The 12,257-nt window shown below is 42.2% G+C and overlaps 1 protein-coding gene across 1 annotated transcript; it reads left to right on the plus strand.

The window, feature by feature from the left end:
• Nucleotides 1-8,281: 8,281 nt before the first annotated feature.
• LOC127775131 (uncharacterized) lies at nt 8,282-12,006 on the plus strand. The gene is made up of 3 exons (XM_052301444.1): nt 8,282-8,806; nt 8,893-9,412; nt 11,288-12,006. The coding sequence occupies exons 2-3, from the start codon at nt 8,898-8,900 to the stop codon at nt 11,508-11,510; spliced, it is 738 nt and encodes a 245-aa protein (XP_052157404.1). The 5' UTR covers nt 8,282-8,806; nt 8,893-8,897; the 3' UTR covers nt 11,511-12,006.
• The last annotated feature ends 251 nt before the right edge of the window (nt 12,007-12,257 follow it).

Genomic DNA, 12,257 nt, shown 5'->3' on the forward strand with positions numbered 1-12,257 from the left:
AATGAAACATTTCAATCGATCAGTTAGACAGTAACAAAGAAACAGAAGAATTTCCTGGAGAATAAGCATTCGTAGTGGTGGACCAAATCGCTCGTCAGAATGTCAGAATCTGGCTCTAGCGACGGGTTCCTAGTTTCAAAGGAGGGCCAAACTTGGGCCTTTCCTTTTGCCGGGCGTGTTACAGCCTGGTAATTGGGCTTGGTCTTAGCTTATGCTTTCTTCTGCAACAGCAACCGCTCGTGTGACCTGGACCACTTTGCCTGACTGAAAACACTTGAACCTCTGCTACAATTTCACCCAAAAGAAACTACAAACTTCTGCAAAGTGGATAGCACATAACAGAATTCTTTTGGGTACCCTAGGTTGTCTTTAGTCCTCGTAGTGCTCGATTGACATCTGATATGGTAGTACAGTAGTTCCTCATCTTTTAGTGAATTTCTCCAATGGTGGTTGCCTGGTTGGCCCTGGTTAGATGTTTCAAAAATATTCAGCATGTATAATGTATTAATCCAACTAAACTGTGGGAGCTCGACAAGACTAGGCTGTGTATCACAGGTGCAGACTTGCAGAACTAATGCTCACCTTGGTTTTGTTTTTGTTTTGAAGAAATGCTCATCTTGTTCCTGGACATCTGAAATACTACATTTTTTTTTTCGCAAACGCGTAAAAAAATTACATGTCATCATATTAGAAGAGAGCAAGATTTTAATATACAACGTAACAGGCCATGGAGACACTTGCCAGGGGAATGGAAGAAAAAAAAAGAACACGGAAAGGAAACGAAAAAAGAACTGCTAACGAAAAAACTGCTCCTATATAGAGGGAGGAAAAAACGGTGGAGCCACCCTAATGTCCCAACAAGTCTTCAAAACCTACGGTGCCAACAACAGACCACAACCAGCCTTCCTGAAGAATGGACTCCAAGACCACAAAGACCGAGACGAAAGAGACCACAGAGACTACAGTTCACAATCAGTAAATGATCATATCTTGTTAAAAGGCTGCGGCATTATCTACTTACATTTTAACAAATGCAACGCAATTATCACCGAGACAATTGCAACACACGCATGTTTTCGGTAGCTTATGTATTATGGATTATCATGGTGCACTTCCCAAGCTTTTAAACGGTACACCTTTTGCAAAACCTTTCTTCGTTCGTATTTCTTAGAGAACTTTTCAAAATTAACTTATGAACTTTACAAAATGCAATTCCCTCGAGTAAACTCAGTTTCATTTCACCATCCACCGTTTATAAAGAGTACGCGTTTTCTAATTTCGCTTCAAATCCTTACAGGTAATCCCCTTTTAAAATGATGCCTACAACAACGATGAACGATGATAAATTGGGTAGCTGCCATATGCACATGCCACTTCATGACGACTATTCCCTCTGTCCCAAAATATAACAACTTTTGGTTGGATGGGATATATCCTAGTACTATGAATCTGGATATGCCTCTTGTTTAGATTTGTAGTACTATGATATGTTCCATCCATAAAAAAATTACTATATTTTGGGACGGAAGGAGTACAAAGCTATAGGTAGCTAGCCCTGTATAGTGAAATAAATCTAGAGGATTCCATGATCTTGCTTGCAGCCCTGCGCCGTCAGTACAGTTTTAATGTAGGTCTTAGCTTGATCGTCTTCGACATGTCTGCCTCCGGTACGTTGCCATCCTGCGTTGCAATCATGGCGCGATCGAGCTAAACCTGCAACCTAATCCTTGCCATGATTCTAGTGTCTCCTCGTCTCTTTGTCACGAAATGTTGCTCCTGTTTTTATCTGCTCCTACTCATCTTAATCATCATGTTTTGAGGCATTAATTTCTTACCACAACATTTGGTTTGAGTGTTCGCCAATCGACGTCCATGACGCCACAACATATGGCCCTATTTACATACATTTATTCTGCGTGATTATATTGAATCCTCTATCCTGCAAAGCCTACCTATATATCAGCCATGGCATTAACTCGACCTGATTCTTTTCACGCTTTAGTAATGACAATGCTGCTGCTACGACATCCACAGTGTGCCTTTGCATCAATACGTGCTTGTACACATGTAGTACTGTCATCGCCACTAAATGTGCTGCAAGTACGTACTTGCTAGAAAATCTCTAGCCATTATAGACTGTAATATCGGTTGCTAGTACACCTCGCCTCTCTCCGTTAATTTATAGCCTTCCATTGGTTGCTGTCTGAATTTATGGAGACGCAAGCTAGCTAGAGTTCCTACTTCCTCTTATAATTCGGAAGATTCTTCTGCTCTGCACACTGCTATTACATATATGGACACCATTGTTCATACATGCATGTCATTGTTTTCCTTTTGCCATCTTGCTTGGCTGCTTTCCATTAATAATTGGTTGCAAAGCTCCAGTAATTGTCTGCTATCTTATCTTTTACAATACATATCAAATGCAACAAATGTCTGAGGAAAGTGTGGTAGAGGTCACCAACCAAACCATCTTTAGTTACTGCACCCAAATCACTACTAGCATTCACTATACATATATGCTTCTGTTGGACTGATTATTTGTTTGCTGTGCATGCAGCAGGAGTGTTTCAATACTCAGTGGGAGTAGAAAGACTGAGCATGCAGCTAACAGCCTAGGACCAAGAGAGTAGGTATCAAGCCTGGCTCCAAAGGCACTTGTTAGCTAGAAATGACTTAACAATTAGGCCCTTTTTAGTTTCCAGAAAGTTTTTTCCAAAAACATCACATCGAATTTTTAATGCTTAAAGCATTAAATATAGATAAAAACAAAAACTAATTGCACAGTTAGAGGCGAAATTGCGAGACGAATCTTTTGAGCCTAATTAGTCCATGATTAGCCATAAGTACTACAGTAATCCACATGTGCTAATGACGGATTAATTATGCTCAAAAGATTCGTCTCGCGGTTTCCATGCGAGTCATGAAATTAGTTTTTTTTATTCGTGTCCGAAAACCCCTTCCGACATCCGGTCAAACGTCCGATGTGACACCCAAAAATTTTCATTTCGCGAACTAAACGGGGCCTTAATCACACCTTGCTTAGAGGTTACAAAGACTATCTGGGACTTAATTGATGTTGTTAGTATGCTAGCAGTACAGTGTATGGATTGTTCCTTTGTTAATTATTGCCATTGTGGGACGGTTGACGCCTAACCACTGCTAGCTAATCCCCTTTTCTCTTTCAGGGCTTCAAAGTTCAAAGAGAGGGTAGCATCATGCTTGGTTTAGTCAGAAGAAAGTCACTCACATCCCTACTGTTCTAGCTTTCAGTTGAGATCAACTCAATCAAAGATGCCATGCCTTCGAACTATACAAGCAAATCGCATGCCCCTGCTTATAGTCACTGGACGGAGGGTCCTATGATCTTTGGGCCCCACTTTCGGTGACATTATGTACTTCAGAAGGATGGAGAAATTAGAGAATTTATTAGAAGTAGGAGTGTTGTATATGTGTCTACGGGAATGGACCATATATGGGGATATGGATGGCTGAATGGAAACAGCACGAAAACATAAAATATTTTTTGAACTTTGCCGTTTGGATAGTAGCAGGGTTGGTGATACTTTGCGTCTTTGGTTGTTAAGCAGTTAGCATGACGTTCTGGTCATTTTGCTGCTTCTATTATTTCGCTAGATTCCCTCTACTTTGCCTTTGCCGGTTTTGCCATGCTTTTAACAGTTTCCTGTTGTGCTTCCATGCATGTTACTGAACTAGTTAGTATCGTCTAAATTTGATGAACTTCTTTCTTTTTTTTCCCCTTTTTACACGAAAACATGAGCTTATGTTCGTTGGATAGCAGCAGCCAGCAAGATTATAGCCTTGGATAGCTGGTACGTCTTACGTTCTTAAATAATTGATTGTTTAAGTTTAAGCTTGTTTTATCTTCAAAAAAAAGTTTAAGCTTGATTGTCTGTCTTTTTTTTTCCTGAAAAAAATTATAAATGCTTTGTTGGTGCTAGATGGGATCTGCGCTCCGAACTCCTTGAACTTGAACAGTAGTACAGTACCATCAAGATTTTGTTGGTTTAATATACAATAGTAGTTCACGATCCCCTTAACTAGTTTCTAAAATAATATTGGATACGTGGAACAGGAGGCAATAACGCACACAATGAAAAATATGCCACTACTTCAAGTTCCGAAAGCAACCTTTATGGGATGGTTTTAGCCAAATTTCGTATTTAGGACCCCTTTAAATCGCAGGATTAAGAAAACGTAGGAATAAGAAAAACATAGAATTTTGATAGAAATGTAAGTGTAAAACAGAGGATTGCAAAACACGGGAAAAACATAGGAATGACCGTTTGATTGAACCGCAGAAAAAACAAAGGAATTGGATGAGAAAGATAGACTCAAAGGAAAGTTACCAAGAGGTTAAAGTTCTTGCTAAATTTTTCCAAAATCTCTATAAGTTTGTCCATTCCATAGAAATTTCAAAGGATTGAATATTTCAAAGAGCTTCATAGGAAATTTTCCTATAGGATTGAAAATCCTCCAAAATTTCTATGTTTTTCCTCCTAATAAAAAGGGTCCTTACTTTTGCAGAGTAGAATTCTGAATGAATTTTGAGATATTTGTTCTTCAAAATTCGTGTGAAGTTATCCATGATCCAAACATATAAAAGGGTTATGACTGCTTAGCAACAAGAGGTACCAAAAGATACCAAGAACTCTACACTATCTTCTCTTTTTTTTCCTTCGAGAAACTCTACACTAGTTAACTATAGGAAGTATCAAAGAGTTACTGAAAGCTAAGGGCCCCTTTGAATCTTAGGATTGAGAAAACATAGGATTTTAATAGAAATGTAAGTGTAAAACAGAGGATTGCAAAACGTAGAAAAAACACAGGAATGACCGTTTGATTGAACCGCAGGAAAAGCACATGAATTGAATGAGACAGAAAGACTCAAAAGGAAAGTTACCAAGAAGTTGAGGGCCCCTTTGAATCGTAGAAATGAAAAAACGGAGGAATATGAAAAACATAGGATTAGCGACAGGAATGTAAGTGTAAAACAGAGGATTGCAAAACACAGAAAAAACACAAGAATAATTGCCGAGGAGTGAACCTCTCTAGCGGGAGGACGTGAGAACCCCCTTTGTGAGTTCGGCCAGGGGAATAAGGCGCGATGATCAAGAGCGTATCTTCGCCGTGGGATTACGCTAACGTGGTGGATGGCGATCGAGAAGGAGACAGAGGATTTATCCAGGTTCGGGCCGCTGAGAAGCGTAACACCCTACTTCTGTATGTGGATTCAAGCTTATGCTGTTGCAAGAGTTCTCAAACCCTAGGGAGATGGTCGGCTAACTTTCTCCAAAGGTTCAAGCTTCCAAGAGTCGTTGTTTTGCTCGGTGGGCAAGGTCCTCCTTTTATAGTTCAAGGGGTTACCACATGCACCGCCTCTACACATATCGTCCTTGGAGGGGGGCCCACATCAACCCAGGCTGAGTAGCCAACCATGCCTTAGGCCGGAAGTAAGGTGGCAGCTTGTCCTCAGGTGGGTCCCAGCGCTATCCTTCGTCTGACACGAGGGACATCCCCCGTCATTCCCTCTTAAATTCATGGAGACTTTGGCGAATGCATGCACAGGGGAGGCACCAATTGTACGTTGGTCTCCGAGCGTTGATGGGACGGGGCATACCTGCCCCCACGCCGCCTGACACAAGGCGGGGCGTGGGTGCGCTGCCGCCCATCCCATCCACCTGCGGCCGGTCTTAGCCCGGTCAAGGACGATTGACGCACGTCAATCGATTGGACGTCGCACGACCAGCCACGCTGTATTAAATGTGGCGGTGGTGGTTGGGACGCCGCCCATCAATGCGCTTGGCAGCGCCCCTTCCTCCACCCACTCAGCTGCGACGTGGCAGCCGAGCGTGGGCCCCGGGGCGACGCAGCCCCTCGGGCCCGAGGGGTGCAACGGGATACCCCGAGACCCCTAGGCGGTTACGGGCGCCTTTCGGCTACTTACTACCTGCGCGCCCGACCCCCCCTCTCAATGGGGCCCAGGCCGCGCAGCCACGTGGCTAGGGGAAAGGACCCTTTCCCCTTAGCATGGGTACCCCCGGGCCCATATCATCGATAATGATCGTTTGATTAGACTACAGGAAAACCATAGGAATCAGATGAGAGAAATAGACTCAAATGATTCTTACCAAGAGGTTGGACCTCTTGCTAATTTTCCTCCAAAACCAATATGCAATAAGCCATTCCATAGGAAATTTATAGTATTTGGAAAACTTCAATCCTTTGAATCAAAGGGCTACATAGGAAAATTTCCTATAAGATTTCAATCCTATGAAATTCCTTCGTAATTTCTTTGATTCAAAGGAGCCCTAAAGCTCTGGATAAATTTCCTCCAAAAATTTATATAGGATTGTCAATTCCACATGAATTTTAAAGGATTGGATAGGATTCAATCATTTGTGTCAAAGGGCTTCATAGGAAATTTTCCTATAGGTTTAAAATCCACCAAAATTTCTATGTTTTTCCTCTAAATCAAAGGGCCCTAACCTAAACACTGTTCCCTGAATGATTTCTTCTATGATTACGAATGATCTACCAGAAACTCCATTCCCCTGACAGCAACACACCACCAGATAGCAACATCAAATTGGATTTTAGGAATTAAGCAACAAGCTACTCTAGTATAGCAACAAGACCTGACAAGTTTAGCCAGGGGGCCAGCCAGCCTCTCCCGACGAACGATCGAAGCCAGCTGCTGCATTATTAGTGTGCAGTGCAGAGCTCTGTAGCAACTGAATCATGGCGGACTCCTTCCTGCCTGCCTCCCTTCCAAAGCTAGCCATTGCGTGCTGGAGCGATGGATCGAGTACTACTAAGTAGTACTCCGTTCTAGTGGCGATCGAACTGCCGATCCATCGAGCAACGTATGCAACTTTGGGGCACATAATGATATACGATCATGTACTGATGTACCGAGTAAAACCATGGACAGGCCAGTACTTGACAATATGTACTCCTTCCTCCAAAAAAATACCTGCATCTTTTGTTACTACCTTCAACCCTGCTAAGTACAGGGGAATCTACAATTACCCATGTTTAAATGCATGTGTTAAGCTGCACCCTGTGAAATCTGTGATGTATAATAACCTACAAAATTAAGATGCAGTCATGCAGACAATCAATCAAAGTGGATGCATTTTGTTAAAAAAAAAATTCATAAGGCTGGTAGCCTCATTATAAGGCTGTCAATTCTGCTTCGTTGTTTGCTGGTTTGAGTACGGATTGAGCATGCTTCACTGAAATCATGAACTGGTTCTTCCCGAAATGAGATCATGGAAGGCTTGCCATTCACTCATCCACAACCGGAGCTTCTTTTCCATGATAACAGTATGGGTCTCATAAACTATGGCTCTGTGATGTATTCCTTACAAATGAGTCCCAGAATTCGACAAACACAATTGTAAATGATCTTATAATGGAATGGCCATGGGTCAAACATTTGCTCCTAAAATTGGTGAATCATTGATAATCTAGGAGGGCCAAGACATGATAGGTGTCTTCCTTTAACATCTCCCCTTTTTCTGTTGTTGCCCATTCCTTGCTGTTCTTTCTCAGAAATTTTACCCTACCATGCTACCAGCAGCTTATGATTTATGCTTGATTTTTACAAAAACACGCTATGAAACAAACACTTAATTTTCACCTGACAGGTAATTAACAGGTCCCATGGTATATGAAGCCATGAACATTTCTTTAATTTCTTAAAACAAAATTGTTATTAATCGAACCTTTCTGAAGCAGTCTTAAGAAAAATAGAGATTTTCTTTAACCAAAACATGGACAGGAAATCACGATGAGATATGTTCCATCCGTCTCAAAAAGAATTAAACGCTAAGAATGTCCAGAACTCCATATTCATTTCTAAGATTTGAATTTTTTTAGAATGAAAGGAGTATAACCTTCTAATTGCACACAGTATTTGGTAGTAACTGGTATGAGAAATTGACAGAACATATGATTTTTTTTCTCTGTTTCACGAAAAAAAATATCTTTTTTTTGTTTGGTTGAGTCGTTGTTTGCCTACTCCACAGCATCCATCATCCACAGCTGGGAGATTTGATAATTTAACACTCTTTTCAATGAGTTTCGATTATTTGACATTCTCACCCACTTTTATTCACTCAGATGGTCTCATATGTCATCCTCACAAATGTCAATTAAAATAATTGGACAACAAAAAAATGTCAAATTATCAAATTTTTCTCCACAGCTACACCCTCCTCTCCCGAACCCCAATCACCATGGCCATAAGACGATGAGCTGAGAGAGAGAGAGAGTTCCAACCATCTCCTCTCCTCTCTTCTCTTCTCTCTTCTCTCTCCTCCTCTCCCCGACAAGCACAGGGCTCGTCTTTTCCTTTCTTCCCCTCACTCTTTTCCCCTTCACTCACACACAGTCACACTGTGCGAGCCTGTGTGGGACTGTGGGTGTTGGCCATTCCAGTACAATCCGTTCTCTTTATTCCTCCCTCTCCTGCTTGTCTCGTTGCGTGGCCGTGGCCTTGTGCGGTTTTATGGATCAAGAAACCTCACGAGAACCCCGACGCTTCGGCCGTCTGGTGGCGCGGCGCTAGCCATCTCTTTAGATCGCTCCTCGCGATCGCATTGCGGCCGCGTTCTTTGATTTTTGGTTTTTTTTTGTCCGGTCAAAGGTTGGTTCTTGGTGGTGTGGATTCGGAGTGGCGTGTCGTGGCGGCGGTTTGTTGTTGTTGTTGTTGTTGTTGTTGTTGTTGGTAGATACTGGTTCGGATTGTTTCTTGGAGGAGGAGGAATTTCGCGTCTTGGTGAGTTGGGATTTGATCTTTGGGCCGGCTGAAATTGGGATTTTGTTTTGTTTTGATTGAGTTGCGGTTTGTTTTGTCTGGATTAGGAGCAATGGCGGGCGGCGGCGGGCAGTCGGCGATCGCCGCCGAGGACGACGACCTCGAGCGCGGCGCGGAGCGCGACGAGGAGGAGGAGGAGGGGAGCCAATACTTCACCGACGCGGAGGACCACCAGTCGTGGGCGTCGCACTCGCGCCACAACTCCACCGCCTACGAGGACTACATCTCCACCTGCGCCTCCGTCCGCGCGAGCTCCTACGACGGCGAGGCGGAGGAGGAGGAGGATGCCGGCGGCGGCGGCGGCGGCGGCGTTGAGCACCACCGCAGGAAGTCGTCGTGCGTGTCGGAGTGCTCGCTGGACGACGTCGACCTGGAGGCCGGGCTGGCCGAGGTCATCAAGGGCAGCCCCGAGAAGGCGGAGAGGTGCTGCCGCATTTGCCACCTCGGCCTCGAGACCGCGGCGGCGGAGTCCGGCGCCGGCATCACGCTCGGCTGCTCCTGCAAGGGCGACCTCTCCTACTCCCACAAGCAGTGCGCCGAGACATGGTTCAAGATTAGAGGCAACAAGTAAGCTCCAGACTCACTCATCTAATCCACTCTCAATTACTATTTGATTAGATGCAATGTTCGAAGTCGAACTCCATATGTTAGCTCGGATAAATCGATGAATCAATTAGTTTATTATTATTGGATAAGGCATCACGCATCAGCGTAAGAGCGAAGTAACACAAGATTTATTTCAGATATATATATACTAGGGCATATGGGTGTATGAACACATGGTTAAGGAATCTTGATAGGTGTCTGTTTTTTTTTCCCTTTGCTTTCTTTGGGCGGACAAAGGTAAAGGAGCAGATGGGGAGGAAAAGGCAAAGTAGTGGATTAATTAGTAGTGTTGTAGGAATCGGGAAGGTTGAGATCATTGGAGAGGATAAAGGTAGGATTCGTTCTTTCAATCTGCTTTTCTCACAGATTCTCCGTGGCATCTGATTGTTCCTCTGGAGTGTTGTGTTGACCAAGTTTGTTTGTTGATAGATTGACATGGTCTGATACTATGATGCGCCAGTCTATGTGACATGCCTTTTTTTTCCTTCGATTTGATGGTGCGAGGGAGGTGTGATTGTGTCATCTTCCATTCTGAAAGTGTTTGTTTCAACACAATTGTAGTTAGGTGATCCACTGAGTCTCAGTCACAACCATAATGTGCTCCACTTAGCCTTGATCCACTTAATAAAATTGTTGTTAAGAGAATCAACCATAGTGTGCTCCACATAGTCTCAGACTCTGAAGTGATAACCGCTTCCAGCGTAGGAAAATGGCCTATTATAGACAGGGGATGGTTATAGACAAAATTGGTTTTAAATTTTAATAATCATGGCTTAGTTGCTAGTCAGTGTAAAAAAGGTGTTGGGCAATACAAACTAGTCTGCAAGTCTAATTTTTTTAGTGGTTGGTGTTTTCTTTCTCATAAAAATCGGTAGCGCAAACCGACACACAAGTACCTGTTTTGTTCTTGATATTATTTTTTACTTTATTTTTGCTTATATATTGTTGCCACAGCTTGATCACTGTAAGATTTGCTCAAACTACTAACAAGAACATTTGCTGACTAATGCAGTTTAGGCTAATGAGATTAGTTCAACAATATAATTACACTAAAGTTTGAACCACAGATATTGTAATTGGAAACTGTGAACCACGGCAACTCTTACTTTATAAAATTATTTCGATTCTATTTCTAGAGCCAAATTTCTCAAATGAGTCTGAAATTAACCTTGGTGGTAATAATGATTTACTTATGTGACATCAGCTTCAGCAATATTCATTGCACCGATTATTGTTTTCACACTATGAGATGTAATAGTGAGCCCTGAAATTCCTATGCTGCTCCCATGCTGAGAAGAATAGACTGAATTCTGATCACTGTGTTTGTCTGCACTTGGATCTTTTTGGACAATTAGTAATTTTTAAGTTTTAGCTCCTACCTTTTTTCCGTTTGCAGTACAAGGCTATAGGAAAACACTGCGGTAATTCTTGCAAATATATCTATATTTACTGAGGCTTTTATCCTTACTCGCCCAATAATCAATGTTAGAGTATATGGTGGTTAGAGCAATAATGTTGTTCGATTGATTTATATCGTAGTCTTCCTTTTCTGTAGATCCCTCCTTATCTCCACACCTTTTGTACTCTTAACAATCAAGATTGCATCAATCATACTTGTACTGCTTAAATCATTTTTTTACACTGCTTAAATCATACTTGATAAGTTGATATCCCCAACATTTTACACTCATTTAATGACATAACCTGTCAATCACCTTATCAAATTTCAGTAAAATAGAATTGAATGGCCCTCAATAATTTCAATCTTACTTCAAGTGCGAAGGTGATAGGTTTTGAGTACATTTAAACTAAATGATCTATGCTTCTGTTTGCCAGGATATGTGAAATCTGTAGCTCTACCGCATGCAATGTGGTAGGCATTGGTGATTCAGAATCCGTTGAGCAATGGAATGAATCGAACAGCACAGCACCTGCACAAGCACCACCAGCTGAAACTCAGAGATTTTGGCAAGGGCATCGGTTCCTGAACTTTCTTCTTGCTTGCATGGTTTTCGCCTTTGTTATCTCATGGCTCTTTCATTTCAACGTCCCGGGCTAAGTTTTGAAACACATGGTCCTCAATAAAAGCTCCAATGCCATTACTACACACCTGTGGGTTGGATTTAGTAAATCTGAAGAACAGGCTGAGGTGAAGGAAAGTTATGAAGTGGTACAAAAATGTTGGGTGGGGCATGTTGATCTTAACTGTGTCAATGGCAATTGCCTCCTTTCACAACGACCAAGATTCCATTAGACAAGAAGCTGGAAGGACAATTTCCTCCTGTTTCCCTTGTCTGGATGGAGATGAAAACAAAGAATGGAGAATGTGTTTGTTCCGTCAATAGTGCTGTCATGGTTTTCAGGAAGAGATTGTGCTGTATCCATTCCCTATCTTCTCAGGCAATTTATCATTTATTCTGCTGATTTAGTGTAAGTGTTATCTTCCAGGAGAAAAATGTGCTGAGTTCGGAAGCATGTCGCCAGAAAGAATAAACAATATTGTGAAGTTCCTGGGCATATCGCCGCACATGAAACTGTCGATTTTGTGGAAATAATCCTGTAATGGTCCTTTCGACGTTTGTGACTCCGTGTTTGGTTGTTTGTTGGATGGAGTACATGATGAAATGTCACTCTTTGTTGGACGGTAGTACTCTTTGTTGGATGGAGTACTACAGAATAGTACTAGTAGAATTTTTTTATCCATGCTCATTCTAAACAATATATCATTTCATCAGTCTTTTTCGTGGTACTAATGTGGATATGTTTGACCACGAAGTGAACTGTTGAGTTGAAGAAATTACTGACT

The sequence above is a fragment of the Oryza glaberrima genome, chromosome 5, assembly GCF_000147395.1.
Source record: "Oryza glaberrima chromosome 5, OglaRS2, whole genome shotgun sequence".
Taxonomy (NCBI): domain Eukaryota; kingdom Viridiplantae; phylum Streptophyta; class Magnoliopsida; order Poales; family Poaceae; genus Oryza; species Oryza glaberrima.